The 22961-nt window shown below is 48.1% G+C and overlaps 2 protein-coding genes across 5 annotated transcripts in view; one reads left to right on the top strand and one right to left on the bottom strand.

Annotated features, from left to right (window-relative positions):
* The window catches only part of XRRA1 (X-ray radiation resistance associated 1), a 49196-nt gene that overhangs the window by 2751 nt on the left and 23484 nt on the right, over window positions 1-22961 (top strand). For 2 of the 3 annotated variants that reach the window (XM_083436132.1, XM_083436131.1), the window contains exons 1-6: window positions 10966-11202; window positions 12310-12524; window positions 17170-17282; window positions 17878-18035; window positions 19763-19834; window positions 20527-20599. The exons of the other annotated variant lie outside the window; for it this stretch is intronic. In XM_083436132.1, coding sequence (XP_083292258.1) covers window positions 17186-17282; window positions 17878-18035; window positions 19763-19834; window positions 20527-20599 — 400 coding nt within the window. In that variant the 5' untranslated portion in view covers window positions 10966-11202; window positions 12310-12524; window positions 17170-17185. Of the gene's footprint in view, window positions 1-10965; window positions 11203-12309; window positions 12525-17169; window positions 17283-17877; window positions 18036-19762; window positions 19835-20526; window positions 20600-22961 lie in introns of those variants that run through there. 3 annotated transcript variants of the gene reach the window in all.
* Window positions 1046-13990, bottom strand: SPCS2 (signal peptidase complex subunit 2). 2 transcript variants are annotated; one of them, XM_083436877.1, is made up of 5 exons: window positions 13779-13990; window positions 7226-7309; window positions 6854-7013; window positions 4015-4150; window positions 1046-1304 (listed from the first exon to the last, which is right to left on the bottom strand). In XM_083436877.1, exons 1-5 carry the CDS (start codon window positions 13926-13928, stop codon window positions 1118-1120), a joined length of 717 nt encoding a protein of 238 aa, XP_083293003.1. In that variant the 5' UTR covers window positions 13929-13990; the 3' UTR covers window positions 1046-1117. The 2 variants fall into 2 exon arrangements, with proteins under 2 accessions (XP_083293003.1, XP_083293004.1); XM_083436878.1 differs by lacking the exon at window positions 13779-13990 and adding an exon at window positions 10691-10878.

Genomic DNA, 22961 nt, shown 5'->3' with positions numbered 1-22961 from the left:
TCAGCTTCTTCCTGAATTATAATGCATTATATTCTGCATTATATTATTTTTCTAATGATATATAATCTTATGGTATTACTCTTTTAAAAGGCTGCTGTTATGAGCCATCAAACCTCAGATATACAGATTTTCAAAAAGGTTTCCAAATTTGGCTGCTAGCGTATGTTTGTGTTACGCATATCTGTTATTGAGCGTGTTGAGGTCACACGATCCATTACATTTGCAAGAGAGGCAACAGGACTGCTTTGATTCCACTCTCAACCCCATTATTAACACTTTCACACTGTTTTGACATAAATTTGTTCCTTTTATTGGAGAAAAAAGTCATTTTAGAAAATGGTGGTTCACAGAAGGGATAGAAGAGATTTTTCAGCATGAATAAAATGCACCAGATGGGACAAAAAACAGATGGAATGGATTTTAAACCCCTCCTTGTTGTTTTCTTTTAAAACCTCCTGCGATTGCCTTTGTCCTGAAATACACCCTGGCAGATTTACTCAGCTTTCTTCCCAGGTCTCTCTCCCATCCAATAAAAGGTTTTCTTTTAAAAAAAATCATTTTCCTTCTGCCTGATTGATAAATATATATATATAAATCAAAACTTGCTTGCAAATGGACAACATTGGCTTAAGAATGCAAGTCCTGTCTTGAATCCCTAACATAAAAGCTAAGAATCCTTTCGCAGCCAGCAGCCAAGACAAAAATTAATTCAGCATAGCTTTTGTGATAAATGCTGCGTGGTGCAGGGCTGCCTCCTAAAGCAGTTGCCAGCTTAAAATAAAAATAATTCTACAGAGGGTTTTGCAACCTCCCCGCTTCTGAGAGTCCTTAGCAAGTCCACCTTCATAGTAGCAAAGGAACCTCATGGTTGAAGACGTTCTCAAAGCAAGGCAAAGCGAATCCTGGCTGGATCTCTGCATCTGTTTTGTATGTCTGAAATTTAAAATCTTTTCTCCTCCCCCCCTCTGGAGAGAGACAGAGAAAGGAAGAAAGAACAGAAAGAGAAAAAGAGAGAGAGATCTCAGGACAAAAACAGAGGCTAACATTCGTTGCTATTTTGCTTTATTGGCTTAAACTCAGCATGAGCCCAGCGGGTAAGGTGGACGCCGGACGGAGCCTACTTTATCTTCCTCTCTGTGAGGAGGCTGTCGTGAAGCTTGGAGACTTCTGGCTCAAAGGCTTCCATGACTAAGGTGCCGTTGCAGTCGAAGAATTTGGCGATGGACATTGTGAATTCCGCCTCCCTCTGCTGCCTGGTTCTGCCGCTGATGAATGTCATCTTCAGGGTGTATTTGTCGTCAAACCTAGAGAGATGGTTGCAGGAGCAGAGAGCTGGAGGTCAAGCCATTTAAGTTCTGCTTGCAGCTGCATTACAGAGCTGAACCTAATAGTTCTGACGTTTTATTGTATTTTTAATATTTTGTTGGGAACCACCCAGAGTGGCTGGGGAAACCCAGCCAGATGGGTGGGGTATAAATTATTATTATATTAGTCTGGTTAAACGGATCAGAATCTCACTAGACGCCCCCGCACTGCTTATTGAGTCCAGCATCCTGTTTTCACAGTGGCCAATCAGGAGACTTTGGGAAATCAGGGGATTTTGGGAACCCTGCAAGCAGGATTCTGATTTCCAGAAACTGGTATTATTGCTATTATTATTATTATTATTATTATTATTATTATTATTATTATTGCTATTATTATTATTTATTATTTATTAAATTGGTATACCATCCTATGCCTCCAGGTCTCAGGGTGGTTACAAAATAAAATCACAATATAAAAAAATACAAAATACATAATGAAAATTCAAAACAACCCAATAACACCCCTCCCCCCCAACACTTTTAAAAAGGGCATAGCCATCCTAATAGCACTCAATAACCTGTGATAGTTCAGCCAGAATCTCACTGGGGAAGGATGAACCACTCCAGGGCCAACATGATTTTCCACAAGCAGTTCCCACTGTCCTCATAGAAAACTAGCCCAAGAGTAAATCCTAGCTCTGTACATGGAAGGGATTTTTCTGCATGCAGCTTTCCCTGGGCGAGAGCCTCCTACCTCTAGTTTAGCACTGTGGTGAAGAACAAGCTTTCAGCAGCGTAATCCTGCAAGCCAAGAATTATCTGTTTCAAACTGTCACTATGTTTTCGTAGGGATAACGGTGGCCGTGTTTCAAGTGCTTAATCTGAATAATTAGCGGTGAGGCAGTCTGCAGGGCTGTGAGGGCAACATTTGGCTGCTATACTCTGCAACAGCGAGGTTAAGGTTCCTTTAAGGTCTTACAAGCACAATGCCTCAAGGGCCACCTTTCTTTATATAAACCATCCTGGACTCTGCATTCACCACAAGGCCCTTCGTTGTGTGCCTCTTCAGTCCAGAGGGTGGCAACACAGGAACGGGGCCTTTTCAGCAGTGGCTCCCCATTTGCGGAGTGCTCTTCTATATACAGTCGTACCTTGGAGGCCAAATGCCTTGGCTCCTGAATTATCGAAACCCCAAGGCAATTGTCCAGGTTTTCAAACGATTTTCGGAAGCTGAATTTCCGGCACAGCTTCCGATTGGCTGCGGCCAATCGGAAGCCGTGCTTTAGTTTTTGGACGGTTCCAGGAGTCAAACAGACTCCTGGAATGCATTCTGTTCAAAAACCAAGGTACCACTGATCTTTAGGCGCCAGACAAAAATGTTCCTCTTCAACCAGGCCTTGGGCAGATTAATATTCTATAGCCTTATGAATGTGTCTGTGGGAAGTGGGTGTTATTGTTTGGTTTTACTTAATTTACTTGTTGTTACCCTGTATTTTAAGGGACGCGGGCGGCGCTGTGTGTTAAACCAGAGATCCTAGAGCTTGCCGATCAGAAGGTCAGCGGTTCGAATCCCCGCGACGGGGTGAGCTCCCATGGCTCGGTCCCTGCTCCTGCCAACCTAGCAGTTCGAAAGCACGTCAAAGTGCAAGTAGATAAATAGGTACCGCACCGGCGGGAAGGTAAACGGAGTTTCCGTGCGCTGCTCTGGTTCGCCAGAAGCGGCTTCATCATGCTGGCCACATGACCCAGAAGCTGTACGCCGGCTCCCTTAGCCAATAAAGCGTGATGAGCGCCGCAACCCCAGAGTCGGCCACGACTGGACCTAATGGTCAGGGGTCCCTTTACCTTTAACCTGCATTTTATTCTGTGAACTGCCCCGAGATCTATTGATGAAGGGCTGTATATAAATTTATTAAATAGAATAAATAAATGAGGTGGCACAGCTGGCAAACGGGAAGAGGGCAGAAATGGGGAACTGAGGATAGCAAGGCACAGCCGGGCATGCTCTGCCGGGGAGACATTACTTCTGCAGCACTCGTGGCCTGAGAGAACTCTGCGAATTAACTAGAGCTGCACTATGTTTGCTTACTGGGCCTAATTCAGGAACAGGCAAACTTGGCCCTCCAGATGTTTGGGGACTACAACTCCCACCATCCCTAGCTAACAGGATCAGTGGTCAAGGATGATGAGAATTGTAGTGTCAAAACATCTGGAGGGCCGAGTTTGCCTATGCACGGCCCAATTTATTCTGGTTGCCGAGGAAATAGGCAAATCTCAGAACCTCCTCTCCTATACCTTGGAAACTCTGCTCAGCTGCCCACCTCTGGCTTACGCTGTTTCAGCTTATGCAAGAACACAGCGTCAGACTACTGGGTCCATATAGCTCAGTCTACACTAACAGGCAGCAGCTACCTAGTGTTTCAGACGGTGAGCCCTGCTGGGAGATGCCAGGCATGGAAGCAGAGATCGTCTGCTTGCAAGACAGGTGTTTCGCCTCTGAGCTACATGCGCAACAAGCAGGGCTAGAAACTTGTGTTTCCTCCAGAAACAAATGACCGCCGAGATTCTCAGGGCGCCCAATTCAATAGCCGAAACCAGCCCCTACAGCTGCGGGGTACAAATACAGAAATGGCGAGAATACTCAAAAGCCCTGAACACCGTTACAAGGTTTCTCCCAGGGGCGGGAGGGGAGAGAAGAGGCTGCTACCTTTTCAGACTCGAGGAAAGCTGCCAGATGTCATCGGGATCCATTCCAGCTGGATCTTTCCTATGTGCTACCAGGAAGATGCTCTTCTCCTTATACGAGGTATAGATGGTCAGAATCCCCATCATAACAAAATACGTGGGGAGACATTAAGGAAAAGAGAGTCGTGGCTGGAGACTGGAGTACACGACGACAGAGTGGCGGTAAGAGTCAGCCTGTTCTCTACAGAGAATTACCGTATTTTTCGCTCTATTGGACGCAGTTTTTCCCCTCCAAAAATTGAGGGGAAATGTGTGTGCGTCCTATGGAGCGAATGCAGGCTTGTGCCATAGCCGCGCGCAACCCCTCCAGCAGGGAGAGGCTGTACGGGGCTAAAGGGGAAGCCAAAACAGTGAGCAGGATCCATCCCGCTCGCTGCCTTGCCTTCTTCCATAGCTGCACGCAACCCCTCCACAAGGAGAGGCTGCACGGGGCTATGGATTCTTTAGCCCTGCGCAACCCCTCCGGCAAGGAGAGGCTGCACAGGGTTAAAGGGGAAGGCAGAACAGCGAGCAGGATCCATCCCGCTCGCTGCCTTGCCTTCTCCCATAGCTGCGCGCAACCCCTCCGGCAAGGAGAGGCTGCACGGGGCTAAAGGGGAAGGCAGAACAGTGAGCGGGATCCATCCCGCTCGCTGCCTTGCCTTCTCCCATAGCTGCGTGCAACCCCTCCGGCAAGGAGAGGCTGCACGGGGTTAAAGGGGAAGGCAGAACAGCGAGCGGGATCCATCCCGCTCGCTGCCTTGCCTTCTTCCAGAGCTGCGCGCAACCCCTCTGGCAGGGAGAGGTTGTGTGCCGCCTGTACGCTGCTCTTTGGGGCTGGGGGGGGAAAAATATTTTTTCTTCTTGATTTCCCCCCCCTAAAAACTGGGTGCGCCCTATGGTCCGGTGCGCCCTATGGTGCGAAAAATACGGTATTGCCCTACTAAAAGCAACGTTGTCCAGATCCCACGATTTTGCAAACGAGGAATGCCGCCGGGCTCAAGCCCACTTGACGGGAGCAGCAATAAAACTGCCAGCACATTTGCAAAGCTAAGCAATGATCCAGTATGGTTTCAAATTGGATGGGAGGATGCCTGCATTTTTGGGGGGGGTGGATTAGATGACGCTCTGGATCCCTTCCAACTCTGCAATCCTATACAAAATCGCAAGAAATCAGAACGGGGTTTTCCCCAGCAGTGTTGCCTTTCCTCTTGTGTGGACAGGGTTCTGGAGTAAGGTTCCATGTGATTAAGACGTCATGTATTACTATGACTTTATTGAATTGTCTTGATGAATTCATTGCTGTTGATTCAGGTAGGTAGCCGTGTTGGTCTGACGCAGTAGAAATATACAGTGGTGCCTCGCAAGACGAAATTAATCCGTTCCGCGAGTCTCTTCGTCTTGCGGTTTTTTCGTCTTGTGAAGCACGGCTATTAGCGGCTATTAACAGCTTAGCGGCTTTAAGAAAAAGGAAACAAACTCGCAAGAACTCGCAAGACGTTTTGTCTTGCGAAGCAAGCCCATAGGGAAATTCGTCTTGCGGAACGACTCAAAAAACGGAAAACTCTTTCATCTAGCGAGTTTTTCGTCTTGCGAGGCATTCGTCTTGCGGGGCACCACTGTATTTTAAAAATGTCCAGTAGCACCTTAGAGACCAACTAAGTTTGTTCTTGGTATGAGCTTTCGTGTGCACACTTCTTCAGATATCTCCAGTATTCTTCAGTATCTGAAGAAGTGTGCATGCACATGAAAACTCATACCATGAACAAACTTAAAGGGACCCCTGACCATTAGGTCCAGTCGCGGACGACTCTGGGGTGGCGGTCTCTAAGGTGCTACTGGACAACTTTTTTATTTATATTTCATTGTTGTTGTTTGCTTTATATGCCGTTGCATTTGACATTCTAGTGAATATCAACGTACAGTGGTACCTCAGTTTACGAACTTAAGCCGTTCCAGAAGACTGTTCTTAAACCGAAAGTGTTCTTAAACTGAGGTGTGCTTTCCCTAATGAGGCCTTCCGCTGCCGGCGCCCTTCCACTGTTCGGATTCCGTTCTTAGACTGAGGTACAGTTCGCAAACCGGGACACTACTTCTGGTTTTGCGGAGTTCGTAAACCAAATCATTCATAAGCAGGGCTGTTCTTAAACTGAGGTACCACTGTATAAGTTGCATTGTCAGCTGAATCTGGGGAAACCACTTGAAGCATCTGTTGTGTCGAGTTACAGTGGTACCTTGGTTTGCAACCGCTTTGGATTACAACTGTTTTGGATTGGCACCACGTCAAACCCAGAAGTGTGTGTCCCTTATTTTGGATTACAACCCATTTTTTTTTGTTTACAACCAATTTTTTTGGGGGGGGAGGCCCCATTGGTGAAAGTGCGCCTTGGGTTACAACCTGTTTTGGTTTACAACTGGACCTCCTGAACGGATTATGGTTGTAAACCACGGTACCACTGTATTTCAATTGCTTTTGTTTGATTTGCCCATTACAAACAGCTGAAAGCCTGTAGGTTTTTGATAATAAACCCGATTTGCAATGGGAGTTGATTGCAACTGTAGTTCAACCATTTGCAATGCAGGAATCTTTGCCCAACGTGGGGCTCGAACCCACAAACCTGAGATTAAGAGTCTAATGCTCTACCAATTGAGCTATCCCAGGTCTTTCCACAACTGCACTTTCCATCTTGCGCAAGCAGGGTGGGAGCAGCTTTGACAAGACACCCTCTTAAGGGCAGGCTAGATCCGATTTCGGCAACCAAGCCATGAAGGGGAATGAACGCTTGGGGGAGTATGAAGCCCCCACGCCAAAAAAGGATATGATACAACACAGACAGCAAGAACTGGCTTGGATTCGGGGAAGGGGTGAAGGTAATCCCATATTAAAGCCACGATGGCGAAGAGGCAAGAGATTGTGCAGATAACAAGGCGGCCATCTATCAGGCAGAAGTTCTCCACGTACTTGTACTTTTCCAACAGAACCTGGAGGGAGGGAAAGAAGCGCATTTAACAAAGGAAAGAGCAAACCCGATCTAGACCTCGAGGAGTCATAGGATCAGAGCGATGGAGAGATACAGGAATTTAGCAAAGTATTCCCCAACGGACTGCTGAGGAGGCTAGCAAGGAGGAGTAAGGAAGCCTGCAAAACCATGAAGGAAATACCTGGCTATTCCACAAGGGAGGGGAAATGGTACCTTTTTGGCGGAATCGTCCAACGAGTTCTTCACGGCTGAACCATCCCACTTGTCCACTTTTACAGGTTTGTCATCAATCTTCCACTGTGGGATAAAGGAACAAAAACACAAGCAAGAGTTGCATCAGTGAGTGCACCTCAATTATCACAGGCAGGTGAAAGCGGTTGCTCATCTTGTGCGTCTGTTAAATTTATACAGTGGTGCCCCGCAAGACGAATGCCTCGGAAGACGAAAAACTCGCAAGACGAAAGGGTTTTCCGTTTTCTGAGTTGCTTCGCAAGACGAATTTCCCTATGGGCTTGCTTCGCAAGACGAAACGTCTTGCGCCTTTTTTTTAAACCGCCAGTGCATTCCTATGGGAAACCGTCAATACACAGTGGTGCTTCGCAAGACGAAAAAACTTGCATAACGAAAAAACTCGCAGAACGAATTAATTTCGTCTTGCGAGGCACCACTGTAATCATCTCTTCTATATGTCAACAGCAGTGTCTGGTTGGCTCCCAGACCATTTCCAATTCGGGGCCCGATGAATGCTTTCAGCGCAGCGCTCCTGAAATGTGCAACGCTGACAGCGACGGAATAATTTGTGCTGCAGAGAGGAACACCAGGTGCAGCTTGCCAAAGTCCTCTGTCTGCAATTAAACGTGACGATAAATACACTGGATTACATCCAACAAGGTCATACTCGAGGGGGGACACACTAAAACCAATGGGCTTAAGTTAGCCATGACTAATGCAAATCCATTGATTTCAATGGGCTTATCTCGTGTATGACTTAGCTGGATACAGCCCACGTAAAATGTCCATAGTAGTTTCCCCTGCAGTCAGGGGTTGTTTGATAGACCTCACGTTATGGGGACCCCTATAACACTGACCATTACAACAGGAGACGCCACAGCTCAGAGGCAAGCACATCACAAGTCTTCCCAAGATCCCAGGCTCTAGCACAGGGGTTGGCAAAGTTTTTGTGGCGTGGGCTGGTTCTCCTTCCGGCGCAGAGGATGCGAGTGCAGCTTCCCATTGGCTGCAGGAGCTTCCTGCAGCCAATGGGAAGTCGGCCAGCGTCGTGGAAGGCGGTCCCCGCTCTGCTGTGCCAGTTTAGCATGGCACACGGGAGCCGACCGAGCGGGCGTCCCTGGGCCGGTTAAATGACCCCCATGGGCTGCTTCTGGCCCATGGGCCTTAGGTTGCCAACCCCTGCTCTAGCATCTCAGGGCCAAACAAGATGTGGTGTTGATGTCTTCAGCCCTGACACACTTCATTTTATGCGACAGGGTGTTTGCTTGTGAGCAAAGCCAGCTTGGGACCATGCCACACACACACCGCAATAAGAAGATTGGAGCAGGACTGTGGTAGGGTAAAGAATGAAAGCCCCTCTCCCCATGCACAGAGAAAATACGGGGTGAAATAATCCATTTTGCATGTTCAAACAAAAAACTCTCCCCCACATTTGGTTATAAACAGTTGTTAAGATACATATGCTGTGAAACATTGTAGCAGGAATTAACACAGGCTTTTGAAAAGATGCATAAGCTTGAAGCCTAAGCCCTAGGCTGCATTAAATGAAGTTTTACTTGCTCTAATGAATAGATTGAAGTTAGCCCTGCCTGATAAAGATACTAAGAGCTAATGTGGCCTAGCGGTCTGAGGCTAAGCCATGAACTTCCTTCCTCCTCCCATTTCTGCAGGTTGCTTCCTGTTACTCGCTACAACCCTAAAACAGAGAGACACATCACCCCTCTTAAAAGTACACATCATGAGACAGCGGGAGCTTTTCAACTGCCCAAGGTTCAAAGGAATTCTGAATCCACCCCTTTCCAACACGGGAGACAGAAAGCAAGCTTTCCTGTGGATAATATGATATAATCCTATACAGGAGGGCAACAATTCAGATTTGTTCAACGCTCAGGAAGTCTAGGGCTGTGCGAGTCCCCTGTCTGAAACCCTGGAAAGCAGCTGCCAATCAGTGTAGGTGATACTGACAGCTCTCACCATCAGAAAGTTCTTCCTGATGTTTAGTCAGGATTCGCCTTTCTTGTCACTTGAAGCCGTGGGTTCGAGTCCTTCCCTCCAGAGCTGGAGAAGACAAGCTTGCTCCATCTTTCATGTGACATCCCTTCATATATTTGACGACAACTAACGTATCTCCTCTCAGTCTCCTCTTTCCCAGGCTCAGCACCCCAAGCTCCTTCAACCGTTCCTCATCAGGCTGAGCTTCTAAACCCCTGATCATCTTGGTCGCCCTTCCTCACACACCTTCCAGCTTGTCAATAACCTTCCTGCTCAGGGAAGTTTTTACTGTGTGACATTTTAATGTATTTTTAATCTTTGTTGGAAGCCGCCCAGTGTGGCTGGGGAAACTCAGCCAGATGGGCGGGGTACAAATAACAAATTATTATTATTATTATTATTATTAAATTGTGCAAAGAAATGCTGCAGGGGAGGGAGAGAACAGCCTCCTCCTCCATGAACATCCCTCTTTCAAAGCCAACGCAGCTGGTGGCCCCCAATGACATCAAGGAACACAAGAGCCCTGCAGCTGGGTCAGGCCAAAGGGACACCCCCTAACCCCCAGCCCAGCATCCTGATATGATAGCAGTGACACGAGAGCTCAGTGGGTAGAGCACAAGGCTGTTGCTCTCAGGGTCGCGGGCTGGAGCCCCACGTTTGGCGAAAGATCCCTGCATTGCAGTGGGCTGGAATAGATTACCCTTGTGGCCTTGCAGCCGCTGCACCTCTGCGCTTTTGCCTCCTCAGAAGCCACTCAAACTGCTGGCCGCCCCTAACTCTTGTGGCAGTGAGTTCCGCGCACTAACGGCGTGAAGAACCAGGAATTGGGGGAGGGGGAAAGCTGTCTTGTGGCTCCTCAGGGAATGGATGGATGGATGGAGCCTAATAATAATCATAATAATTTATTATTTATACCCCGCCCATCTGGCTGGGTTTCCCCAGCCACTGTGGGCGGCTTCCAACTGAATATTAAAAACAATACAGCATCAGACATTAAAAACTTCCCTAAACAGGGCCGCCTTCAGTTGTCTTTTAAAAGTAAAATAGTTGTTTATTGCCTTGACATCTGATGGGAGGGCGTTCCACAGAATGGGCGCCACTACCGAGAAGGCCCTCTGTCTGGTTCCCTGTAACCTCACTTCTCGCAGGAAGGGAACCGCCAGAGGGCCCTCGGAGCTGGACCTCCTGGGCTATGTCTGGGCTGAACGATGGGGGTGGAGACGCTCCTTCAGGTCTACTGGACCGAGGCCATTTAGGGCTTTCAAGGTCAGCACCAGCACTTTGAATTGTGCTCAGAAACGCTCCTTAGCCTACGGAACTCCCCGCCACTGCCTTCTTTCCAGGTGCGCGCGTGTGGTTTAGTTGGTTTTTTTTTGCTCCCTCCTCCCTCGCCGAGGCCCTTCCCGCCCGGGTCCCTCGAAGCAGAACGACCCCTGCCCGCTTAGCCCGGTCCACCTTGTCCAATATCCCGTTCTTGTTAGCGCCGCCACCGCCTCCTCCTCCAGCGCCGCCGCCTTTCGCCGCCATCTTGCCTCCTCCTCCCTGCTTAGCGACCTGTTCGCCGCTGATTGGCCGGGAGCGGGAGGAACGGGGCGCGCAAGGGACGGCGGGATTGGTAGTTTGGAACGCGGCCGCGGGGTGGAGGGAGACAGGCCGGCGCGTGTGCGCGTGCGCATTGGAGAGTTTGCCTGTTGTTTTTTAAAATGGACTGTGGAATTCTGGGAAGAACTAGGCGTGCCCTGCGCGACAATGGCCCGGATTCTCCTTCACACCCCCCCCGCGTGGCATTCTGGGAGGCGTAGTTCCCCCCGGCTTCCGGCTTCCTCGTTACCGTGGCAACCGCGTGGCCGGGCGAGGACATGGGAACCGGGGCCTCCTCGTAAAGAGGGAAGGGAAAGAAGGCGGGTGGGGGGTGGTCTTGCTCCGGAGGGGGCGGAGTAGCCTGACTGCTGCGGGGCAAAGGCCAGGTAAAGCGTGGTAGAGAATGAAAACAACCCCCCTCTTTCTCTCTGTCCCCGCCTATCTAGCCCTTGGAGGTCTTCGGCCTCTATGGCTTCCCCACCCCCTAATGCTGCCTCACACCTGGACAGGTGACCCCGGACAGGTGAGGGGGTGGGGCGCAGGGTGCAGAGTCCCAGGCCTGCCCTCAATCCCCACTCAGCTGTGAAGATGGCTGGGGGTGTTGGGGACCAGGCAGAGATGCTGCTCAGGCGCTCTCTCATTCTTTCTCAGCAGCCCAAGGGACTACCTCGCAGGGGTGCTCTGAAAATAAAACGGGCCAGCCATAGCTATCTATCTATCTATATTTCTATTTCTTTATCAGCAACCCAATGGACTACCTCATAAGGCTAGCTGTGAAGCACTCATAAGTGTGCTGTGAAGACAAAATGGGCCAGCCATATCATACAGATGCGATTTCGGGTTGCGCACTGCACCAATCCCAGAAGTACTAGAACAGGTTACTTCCGGGTTTCTGTGCAGAAGCGCTAAATCGCACTTTGCGCATGTGCAGACGCACCGAATAGAGACCCGCGCGTGCGCAGACGCGGCGCTGCGGGTTGCGAACGTGCTTCCCGCACGGATCACGTTCACAACCCAAGCGTCCACTGTAATCAGGACTGGAGGGGGAGGGCAGGGGCAAAGTGTTCAAGTATCCCATGCTTGAGGTAGTGTGGTGTAGTGGTTAGAGTGTCATACTATGACCTAGGAAACGGGGGTTCAAAGCCCTACATGTCCACGAAGCTCACTACCTCTCAGCCCACCCATCCCTGAAGGGTTGTTGTGGGAATTAAATGATGAGTGGGAGAAGCATTTTCTCCCTGGAGAAAAATGTGGGATGTAAACGCAATAAGTAAATAAATAAACAGAGCCCTAATCTTGACAAAACATACATAGGAAGCAGATGCCATTGTGGATAGATTTTCTGCAGGCAAAGCAGTTGCTGGGCTCCTGAGCTACGGCCCTTCCTCTTCCTGCCCCCCATTATATGCTGAAAAATAAAGCCCTGCATTTAAGGACCCAGCGTGGAGGACATAATGCTGCCTCCGAGAGCAGACCATTGCTTTTCTTTCAAGGAATGAATGGCAACCATTGATTTGCAACGGGAGGAAGTCGCAGCGTGTCCTGCAGAAACACTGATCCTGGCCTGCTTTGACCCCAGTTATCAAGAATCAGCTCTGCTCCTGTCTGTGCAGCCTCCAGCTCCTGAACTCTGTTTCCAGCACTAAAGCTGTGGTGTGAAGTTTAAGGAACGGGATTTTATGTGAAGATTCCTACAGCATTTCTTAAGGTACGAAATCTGGAACAGTCCTCTGCCTCAAATTAATGACAACCATTGGGCTAGAGTTCTATGAGGTTTACAGAAGGAGGGGGTCAGGCTGTGCCCTGGCCAAAGGCCTGGTGGAACAGCTCTGTCTTGCAGGCCCTGCGGAAAGATGTCAAGTCCTGCAGGGCCCTAGTCTCTTATGACAGAGCGTTCCACCAGATCGGGGCCACGGCCGAAAAAGCCCTGGCCCTGGTTGAGGCCAGCCTAACCTCCCTGTGGCCCAGGATCTCCAAGATGTTTTTGTTTGAAGACCGTAAGGTCCTCCGTGGGACATACCAGGAGAGGCGGTCCCGTAGGTACAAGGGTCCTAGGCCGTATAGGGCTTTAAAGGTTAAAACCAGCACCTTAAACCTGATCCTGCACTCCACCGGGAGCCAGTGCAGTTGGTAAAGCACTGGATGAATGTGATCCCATGGCAAGGACCCCGTATAAGGTAAAGGGACCCCTGATCATTAGGTTCAGTCGTGGCCAACTCTGGGGTTGCGGCGCTCATCTCGCTTTATTGGCCGAGGGAGCCGGTGTACAGCTTCCGGGTCATGTGGCCAGCATGACTAAGCTGCTTCTGGCGAACCAGAGCAGCGCATGGAAACGCCGTTTACCTTCCCTATTTATCGGTACCTATTTATCTACTTGCACTTTGACGTGCTTTCGAACTGCTAGGTTGGCAGGAGCAGGGACCGAACAACGGGAGCTCACCCCGTCGCGGGGATTTGAACCGCCGGCCTTCTGATCGGCAAGTCCTAGGCTCTGTGGTTTAACCCACAGCGCCACCCGCGTCCCTTAAGGACCCCGTATATATTTTATTATATATTGTATTTATATCCCTCCTTCCCCTCCCCTTTAATGACCTCTAGATGGCATACGAGACTCTCTCCCTCCTCAGTTAATCCCCACAAAACTCGCTGTGAGGTAGGTTCAGCTGAGAGGCAATGACTGGCCCAAGGTCACATACCCAGCGAGCTTCATCATGGCTGAGTGGAGATTCGAACCCTGGTCTCCCAGGTCTTAGTCTGACGCTCTATCCACTATACCACACTGGCTCTCACACAGGGCATACGGAAGGGGATGAGCCTTCAGCGCACCACCACCGTGCCTTCGGGGAAAGATGGGGTGCTAATCTGATAAAACCCAAACCATTAAGGCAAGACGTGATTTCTGGGGGTCAGCCCGTGACTTCTAAACAAACGAGGCTGAACTTTGCGACGCTCCTGGCTATACCTCACGTCTCCTGCCATGGTTCCTCCTTGTTCCGTTGCTGGTGCAAGGCAACGGTGAAGAGAAGGTCTTTTCTTGTAGGCGTTCTCTGGGAACGTTGCACCATGGCTTCAGCTTGATGTTAACCCTCACGTCCCCATGTGTCACCCGCATTGCTGACCTTCCTCACTGCCGCAATGCCATGGTGCTTGCTGTGCTCTGCCCCTCTGCAGAGGGGGCTGGCGAGAAGGGGGCCTTTGTGTTGTGTCACAGAAGCAAGGCTGCTTTGCTCAGCAAAGACATCATGCGGGTTTACTTAGAGCAAGCCCTTATGATGGGGCTTGTGTAGAGGTCAATAGAGGTGTAATATTCTGCTTCCGGCCACAAGGACTGTTATGTTTCCAGTATCAGAGGCCATATGTTGTTGAATGCCAGTTGCTTGGAATCGCAAGTGGGGAGAGGTCCATTGTACCCAGTTCCTACTGGTCCCGCTATGGTCTAAACCACCGAGCCTCTTGGGCTTGCTGATCAGAAGGTCGGCGGTTTGAATCCGCGCAACCGAGTGAGCTCCCGTTCCTCTACCCCAGCTTCTGCCAACCTAGCAGTTTGAAAGCACGCCAGTACAAGTAGATAAATAGGTACCACTGTGACGGGAAGGTAAATGGCATTTCTGTGCACCCTGGCACTTGTCACGGTCCTCTATGCACCAGAAGCGGTTTAGTCATGCTGACCACATGACCTGGAAAGCTGTCTGTGGACAAATGCCAGCTCCCTCAGCCTGAAGCAAGATGAGCGGTGCAACCCCATAGTTGTCTTGGGCTGGACTTAATCGTCCAGGGGTTCTTTACCTTTTTTACCTTACTGGTGGTCTTCCCAGTAAGTATCTGGCTGGCCACTGGGAGGACAGAATGTTGCACTCGTTGGGCCATTGGCCTGATCCAGCAGCCTCTTCTTGCATTGTAATGCAATTTTTGGAATGACCGGCAGTAGACAAGGCCCTGTGTGGGATAGCGGAATGGAGCATTGGACTTGAATTTGGAAGGCCTGGATTCAGACCCCTGCTCAGACATGCAGTTCCATGGCTGGTCTGGAGCAAGTCAATTTCTTGCTGCCCTGGCCCGCCTCCAACGACTGTTTGAGAGGAAAGAATTGTTAGGATATAGTTCCGTTCCTCCTTAAAAGAGTCAGGCATGATTGTTGTGTGTCACATGCCTGTTTACTCTCAGCACTGTTCTCTCTGGGAACTTCCGTTTTGTATATAGCTTTTGTTCCGGCTCTTTTCCTGGACACGGATGCAAGCAGTCATGTTTTTCCTTTGATCTACGTTGAATAAAGCTGTAAATATGCTCTCCTGTCTGAATCTTCCGTTGTGGAGACTGCTGAAAAGGGTGTACACGAGTCTTGGAATGTGTCTGAGGCTCGTGTCGCTAATTGACTGATGCTGTTCCAACGGGAGACCGGAGATCATCCGGAGACGACGTGGAGGCCTAATGCCTCCATCTCCCTGGCAGTATCCCAACAAGAATGGCATAGCTCCATCTGTACCCTGCGCTTCTCGGAGAAGGGAATGATGCAAACGTGAGGACCCCAAGTACGTGCACACTTTGCCAGGACCCTAAAGATTCAATCAGTGCCATGCACATTTTCTCGCACTTGTGGGTTTGAGGGTCTGCAGCTGAGTGGCAAATCCCTGGTATCTCCCATTTAGAAGAAGGGTCCTGGGCATCAGGGCTGGGAAAGGCTTTGGCAGTGGGGCTGGTCCGTATATCGATAAAGCATCCCAAACCGGTTTGAAATCCATATCGTGATGTCGGTTTCATAATTCTTGACCTGAGAATATATCACGAATCATGATGTGTGTGTATGTGTGCTGTGCAAAAATCGGAATGTGGAAAAACTGTGAAGCCAGCCAATGGTTCTACATAGCTCCATCCTTATTTCAGACAGTGATATATCAGGATATTGCAATGTTCAGCTAGGGATATATCACAAAGTTGAAAACCAGCTCCATCCTTATTTCAGACGTTGTGATATATTAGTACAGTGGTACCTCTGGTTACTACTTACTTCGTTCTGGAGGTCTGTTCTTAACCTGAAGCTGTTCTTAACTTGAAGCACCACTTTAGTTAATGGGGCCTCCTGTTGTTGCCGCGCCGCCGGAGCACAATTTCTGTTCTTATCCTGAAACAAAGTTCTTAACCCGAGGTACTATTTCTGGGTTAGCGGAGTCTGTAACCTGAAGCGTCTGTAACCTGAAGTGTCTGTAACCTGAGGTACCACTGTATATCACAATGTTTAGATGGTGCTATATTATGAAGTTGAAAACCAGATATTTCCCAGCGCTGCTGTTCTCCTCTACATAGTTCCATCCTTATTTCAGTCATCGTGATATATTGCGATGTTGAAAACCAGGTATCGCCCAGCCCTAGTGAGCTCTCACAGCAGACAGTCCTGGATTCAATCAACCAGTGATCTGATGCAGGCAGCTTCATGACATGAGCCCAATCTTTGGCCCACCCAGAGCAATATTGTCACCACTCCCTGGGGCAGTTGTAGCTAAGCAGTACAGTGGTGCCTCGCAAGACGAAAAGAATCCGTTCCGCGAATCTCTTCGTCTTGCGGTTTTTTTCGTCTTGCGAAGCAAGCCCATTAGCGGATTAGCGCTATTAGCGCTATTAGCGGCTATTAGCGGCTATTAAAGGCTTAAGGGATTAGCGGATTAGCTGCTAAAAGGTTATTAGCGGCTTAGATCAGCTGTTAAGCAGCTTAGGGGCTTGGGAAAAAGGGGGGGAGGGGGGGGGGAAAACCCAGGAATCGCAAGACATTTTCGTCTTGCGAAGCAAGCCCATAGCAAATTCATTTTGCGAAGCACCTCCAAAACGGAAAACCCTTTCGTCTAGCGGGTTTTTCGTCTTGCGAGGCATTCGTCTTGCGGGGCACCACTGTATATAGATTATCCAAACAAAGAAAACATCAGCATCAGCCCATCGGTCATCCTTTTGCATAGTAATGGCCATTACAAAATCCAAACAGGCTTTAAAATATCATCAAACATTTAAATAAAAAGAGAGCCTGGATCCAACCCAACATGTATATAAACATGATGGATCCAGACTTACTCATTGTGCTTCGATTAGACCTCTTGAAATCAATGGGACAAGCCAGTCATGAAAATAAGGACATCCTAAGGAAAAGCGGGACATTCCAGGATTGAATCAGAAACTGGGATGGCTTCTGTAAATCTGGGACTGTCCCTGGAAAATAGGGACACTTGGAGAGTCTGCTGGTGTAGGAGAGGTGTGACTCAGTATAAGACAGCTTTCTGTTTTCCTAGGGTGGGAAAGAAACCATTGATTTAGCCGCAAGAGCCTTGCTGTTCTAGGAAATCTTTGATTGCTTTCTCTGCTGCCTTTAGGTGCTAGAATGACAACATGGCTACCAAAGGAATGTATAAACTGGACGATGGAAACTGCTGCCCCACCAACTGCTTTCCGGCCCGGAGCCTTTTGCGGTCCAGATACGAGGAAGGTAACCCATCCCGACGTTGATAACGTGGAAATAAATTTCCTGGAGATCAGTAGGGCTCCCTCTTAGGGCAAGAGTGGGGAGCCTTCAGCTAGAGGGCCATATTCCCCCACCACAAGGGCAACCTGGGTGCTGCACCCCAGTGGTGGGTGAGGCTAGAGGCAGGAATGGGGAGATGGATGTCCAGTAGATGTCCTGTTCTCCCTGGAACAGGGGACTCAATACAAGTAACACCAATAGTCATGGTTTACTTACAAAGCTCTTCAAAGGTCAGATTCATGTGGTTTTCCATGCAGCAGTCAGACAAGGTGCACAGGCAGTTTAAAACATTGCTTAGTTAGAAACTTAGAAGTTTCTGAACTATTGGTGTAGATAAACACAAGTTTCAGGCTCCATTTTGGTCTGAAACAAAAGAGGGTGGTTGAAGCCATGCGGCTGGAGCGACCAGGTCAGAGCTCTTTATATACCAAAGTTCACATGGAGCGGTGTATAAATTTTACGAAATGAATAGGAATAAATGAATGAGGCCACGTATGGCAAATCCACAGTGCGCTTTCTCCCGATTTGATGCTGGCCGTTTTCCGTCGTGGCTCCTCAGGGGCTGGCCACTGGCAAGTGGCCCGCCGGACAGCAGAGAAGACCAAGATCGAGTTGCTGTTTGGGACCAAAGCCCCCCAGGTTAGGCTGAGAAGGCCAGAAACGGCGAGTGGGGCTTACAGGCTTCTGGACAACAAAACTCTTGACGGCGCACAGCTGGTGAGTGTGATTGGGGTACTGCTGCTTTTCTGTTGTGCGTGTGGAGTGACTTCAAGGAAGAGACCGTACAGCTTGAGACTCATGCCGATCCTTGCACAAATACATTAATAATAATAATAATAATTTATTATTTATACCCCGCCCATCTATCTGGGTTTCCCCAGCCACTCTGGGCGGTTTCCAACAAAACACTAAAATACAATAACCTATTAAACATTAAAAGCTTCCCTAAACAGGGCTGCCTTCAGATGTCTTCTAAAAGTTTGGTAGTTATATTTCTCTTTGACATCTGGTGGGAGGGCGTTCCACAGGGTGGGTGCCACTACCGAGAAGGCCCTCTGTCTGGTTCCCTGTAGCATGGCTTCTCACAGGGAGGGAACGAACAGAAGGCCCTCGCAGCCGAACGATGGGGGTGGAGACGCTCCTTCAGGTATACAGGACCGAGGCTGTTTAGGGCTTTCAGCACCAACACTTTGAATTGTGCTCGGAAACGTACTGGGAGCCAATGCAGATCTCTCAGGACCGGTGTTATGTGGTCTGGCCGGCCGCCTCCAGTCATCAGTCTAGCTGCCGCATTCTGGATTAATTGCAGTTTCCGGGTCACCTTCAAAGGTAGCCCCACGTAGAGCGCATTGCAGTAGTCCAAGAAGGAGATAAGTAGAGCATGCACCACTCTGGGGAGACAGTCCACGGGCAGATAGGGTCTCATCCAGTTATTATTATTATTATTATTATTATTATTATTATTATTATTTAGTCTCTTCAGCTCTTTGATCATTTTAGTTGTACTATTTGGGGGTGGTTGAGAGCATGAAAAACTCAAGCATCATTAGAAGAGGCCCGGAGCTTGGCTTTCCTTGGTAGAGGATTTTGCATTTTTCTTTTTTCTGTATTGCTGCATTTAAATCCCACCTTTCCTCCCAAGAGCTCAAAGTGGGCTTCATGGCTCTCCCCATTACCCTTTAAGGTGGCTGGTGACTAGCCCAAGGTTGCCTAGTGAGATTTCATGGCTGAGCAAGGAACTGAACTCTGGTCTCCAAAGTCCTGGTCCAGCACCCTGGCCACTAGGCCACACTGCCTTCCTTGGGCAGTGTGTGTCCACAACCCTGTTCTCTGGCTTGTTGTATCAGGAAGTTTTTTCCCCTTTTTAAAAAAAATATTTATACTTTTCAAGTTTATACATTTCACTGATTTTATAATCATTTTGACATTTCAAAACTTGACTTCCTTCCCCCTCTTTCTGCAGTTCCTTACATTTATTTTTAATATTTTCTGCATATCCTAATTGTCTTAATTTGCTCGTTTGTTCATCTTCTTTAAATACATACTCCTATGAAACTGCAGGTTATTACAATAATGCTGCCAGTGTTTTTATCTGTTTACAATTTATCTGAAAATTTTTACAAGTTATCTGTAAATATGCAATAAACCATTTCCATTCTTTTATAAACAGTTTGTTATCTTGATTTCTTATTCCCCCGGTAAGTTTTACCATTTCTGCATATTCCCTGAATTTTTGTATCCATTCTTCCTTTGCTTGGACGATTTCTTCTTTCCATTTTTGGGCAAGTAACATACTTGCCGCTGTAGTAGCATACATAAATAAGGAAGTTTCAGGAAGTTTTTAATGCTTGATGCTTTGCTGGGTTTTTATATTATGTTGAAAGCTGATGGGCAGGGTACAAATAATACATTATTATTATTATTATTATTATTATTATTTGCAGATTAAGCTCCACCACGTGAAAAGCCCGTCACATTTGTGCTCTGTGGACATCAGTAACCAAAATTTTGTCTTGGTGAGTAGGAGGCTTGCCTCGTGAATTTACTCTGGTGTGCGTTGTACTGGGATAGCAGCAGCTCTGGTGAAATGGGTTGGAACGAAAACCCACCAAACTGGCTGAATATAGCCATGGCCCAAGCTTGGAAAGTCACGTTGCTATGCAGCCATTTGTTGGGGGGCTTCTATGGGATGCGGGTGGCGCTGTGGTCTGAACCACTTAGACTTGGACTTGCCAATCGGAAGGTCGGCAGTTCGAATCCCCGCGATGGGGTGAGCTCCCATTTCTCTGTCCCAGCTCCTGCCAACCTAGCAGTTTAAAAGCACCAGTGCAAGTAGATAAATAGGTACCTCTGAGGCAGGAAGGTAAATGGCATTTCCGTGCGCTCTGGTTTCTGTCACGCTGTTCTGTTGTGCCAGAAGCGGTTTAGTCCTGCTGGCCACATGACCTGGAAAGCTGTCTGTGGACAAACGTCGGCTCCCTCGGCCTGAAAACGAAGTGAGCACCGTAACCCCATAGTCGCCTTTGACTAGCCTTAACTGTCCAGGGGTCCTTTACCTTTGCCTTAGTTGGAGGTCTGGGGTCCGTCCATGGTTATGAATGTCAGAGGATTCCAGTCTGCTCTGCAGTTGGGAGCAAGCCTAACCATTCTGGCCCCGCTTCTGTTTCAGAATGTGTGGATGGAGCTTGTTTCCTTTTCACTTCTACAGGCAAAAGAAGAAGATTTTGAGCAGTTTGACTGCGTTGCCTATATCAACGCCACAGAAAATCTCTTGACCTTGGGTAAGGAACGCGTGGCAGTTTGTGGGCTTCAGCACTGGCATGTTATTTTTAATTGGGCTGTTGGGTGGCCCATGAAGAATCAGTGGGCATGTTCACACGGGTGGCTTGAAAGGCAGAGAGGTCATTTTCCACATTTACACAGAGATGTTTGCATCAAAATGGGGTGGGGGTGTCTTCACCTGAAATGCATGTTTTTTGGGGTTCTCCTGCCTCTCTGTAACTCCCGTTCATTCAGCTGTCATCTGCGCCTGCACAACGGCTATTAGGGTACATCCTTGTGCAAATTAATTGAAACAAACCATGAATTTAGTAGCTTATTGTACAAAACTCACATATACGTACATTAGTAACAGACATCATCTTTGACATCATCTGATAGGAAATGCCTACAGAGGGTGGTGAATACAGCACAAGATATTATGGGCTGTCCCGTGAATCCGCTGGATGACATCGCGGAAGAACATTGCCTCAGGAGAGTGAGGAAAATTCTCAGGGATGATTCACACCCTGGCCGGCACTTTCTTGATCTCCTGCCCTCGGGCAGAAGATATAGAAGCACGATTAGTCGCACCAACAGGGTAAAGAACAGCTTCTATCCGTGGGCTGTTAGGCTGCTGAATGAAAAGATAACAACAGGGCAACTGACTTTCAGGTTTGGTGGGCGTGTATCAGTAAACGAGGGGAATTAAGACTAAGAGAGCTGAGTGGGGGGTGCTCGTGTAATCTCACTGTATACAAGTTGTACAAGTGACAATAAAGTATTTCAATATGACCTCCACTATTTTTAAGCAGCATTTGAACACGGTTTGGCATGGAGTTTAATAGTTTCGAACAGTCACTGTTGTTTTTTGGATCCCTGGACCACACTCAAATCAGCAGCTGAATAAACTTCTCCATAGTTGTACAGTCTACAGCACAGAGGCGACTTTTGCATATAGCCCACAAATTCTCAATTGGATTTACGTCCAGGGAATTCCCTGGTCAATCAAATACCTGTATTTGCTGCTCTGTCGTGAATTTCATCACCACTTTCGATGTGTGACAGGGGGCTAGGTCCTGCTGCAATATCCCAGTACCGTCAGGTTACCTCTTTTCCAGCTCTGGAATAACTCTCTTTCGTAGAACCTCAATATATTGTGGCGAGCGCATCATTCCTTCTATTGGCTGCAGGCTTCTGTACACCATAATAACAGACGCAGCCCCAAAACATCTTTTGTGGGTGCTTGACAGACTGATCGATGTGGCAATCACAAAGCTTCTCTTAGATAGAAAACATGCTTTGTTTCAATTCATTTGCACAAGGATGTAGATTTAGTCTTCCTCAGAGCTGGAGGAGTGGTCCCACCCACTTCAGACTTTTCCTTCTTAATGGCTTTCTTAATGCACCATCACCTCCGCTTCGTTCTTAGTCAATGGCTCCTTTCCCAGGTGATTTCCTGAACACGGGAAGCTGGTTTCGCCCAAATGTTAATGTGCTAAATCCAGTGACTGGCACTCAGGAAGGGGGGGGGGTGGTCCAGGAAGTAGAAGGCTAGTCCAGGCACCCCACAAACTCACAACACTACATTACCCTGTGTTTCTTGGCTATGATGGCTCCAATCTGGCTTCTGTGCTGGCGATGACCCACAGCCATTAAAAAAAATAACACCAGGCACTCCACTCCCATGCCTTCTCTGTGTTGGAAATAGGGATCAAAGGAACTGTCCGATTTTGCATCTCTCGGTTTCTCATTTTTCTAATCTTAAATTCCGTTCCTTACATTTCTACAGCAATTGGCAAACTCTTCTTTTCCTAACCCTCATAAAAATTAACTGGCCTTTTCCTTTCAATTTCACCTTAACAAGTCCTTTTCGGTATGCAGCTTCGACCAACGTACACATTTTTGCAAGCCCATTCCCCTGATATAGCATGTTTATTTGTACATAGCTTTCACTAACATACTCATTTTTATGCACACTTTCCCCCAATATATCTATTTTGGTAAGCATTGTTTGGTTCAGAGAAGGGCACATTCTGAAGGATGGCTGTGTTTCAGTTCTCGTCTTGTTTCGGAAACTGCAAATTTGATCAATTTGGATTTAAATGGCTAGGGAAACCCAGCCAGCTGGGTGGGATATAAATAAGAAAATTATGATGATGATGATGATGATGATGATGATGAACTGAACCCAATTTTGCCCCCATCCCTAGCTGGCGATCAGAGTGGCATGTGCCATAGACCTGTCATGTATATAATAATAATAATAATAATAATAATAATAATAATAATAATAATAATAATAATTTATACCCCGCCCATCTGGCTGGGTTTCCTCAGCCACTTTCGACGGCTTCCAACAAAATATTAAAAAACAGTAGCCCG

The sequence above is a fragment of the Podarcis tiliguerta genome (genome assembly GCF_965153285.1).
Source record: "Podarcis tiliguerta genome assembly, chromosome: 4".
NCBI classification, from domain to species: Eukaryota; Metazoa; Chordata; class Lepidosauria; order Squamata; family Lacertidae; genus Podarcis; species Podarcis tiliguerta.
Note: the sequence above shows the minus strand (reverse complement) of the source record. Positions and strands in the feature narration are given on the sequence as shown.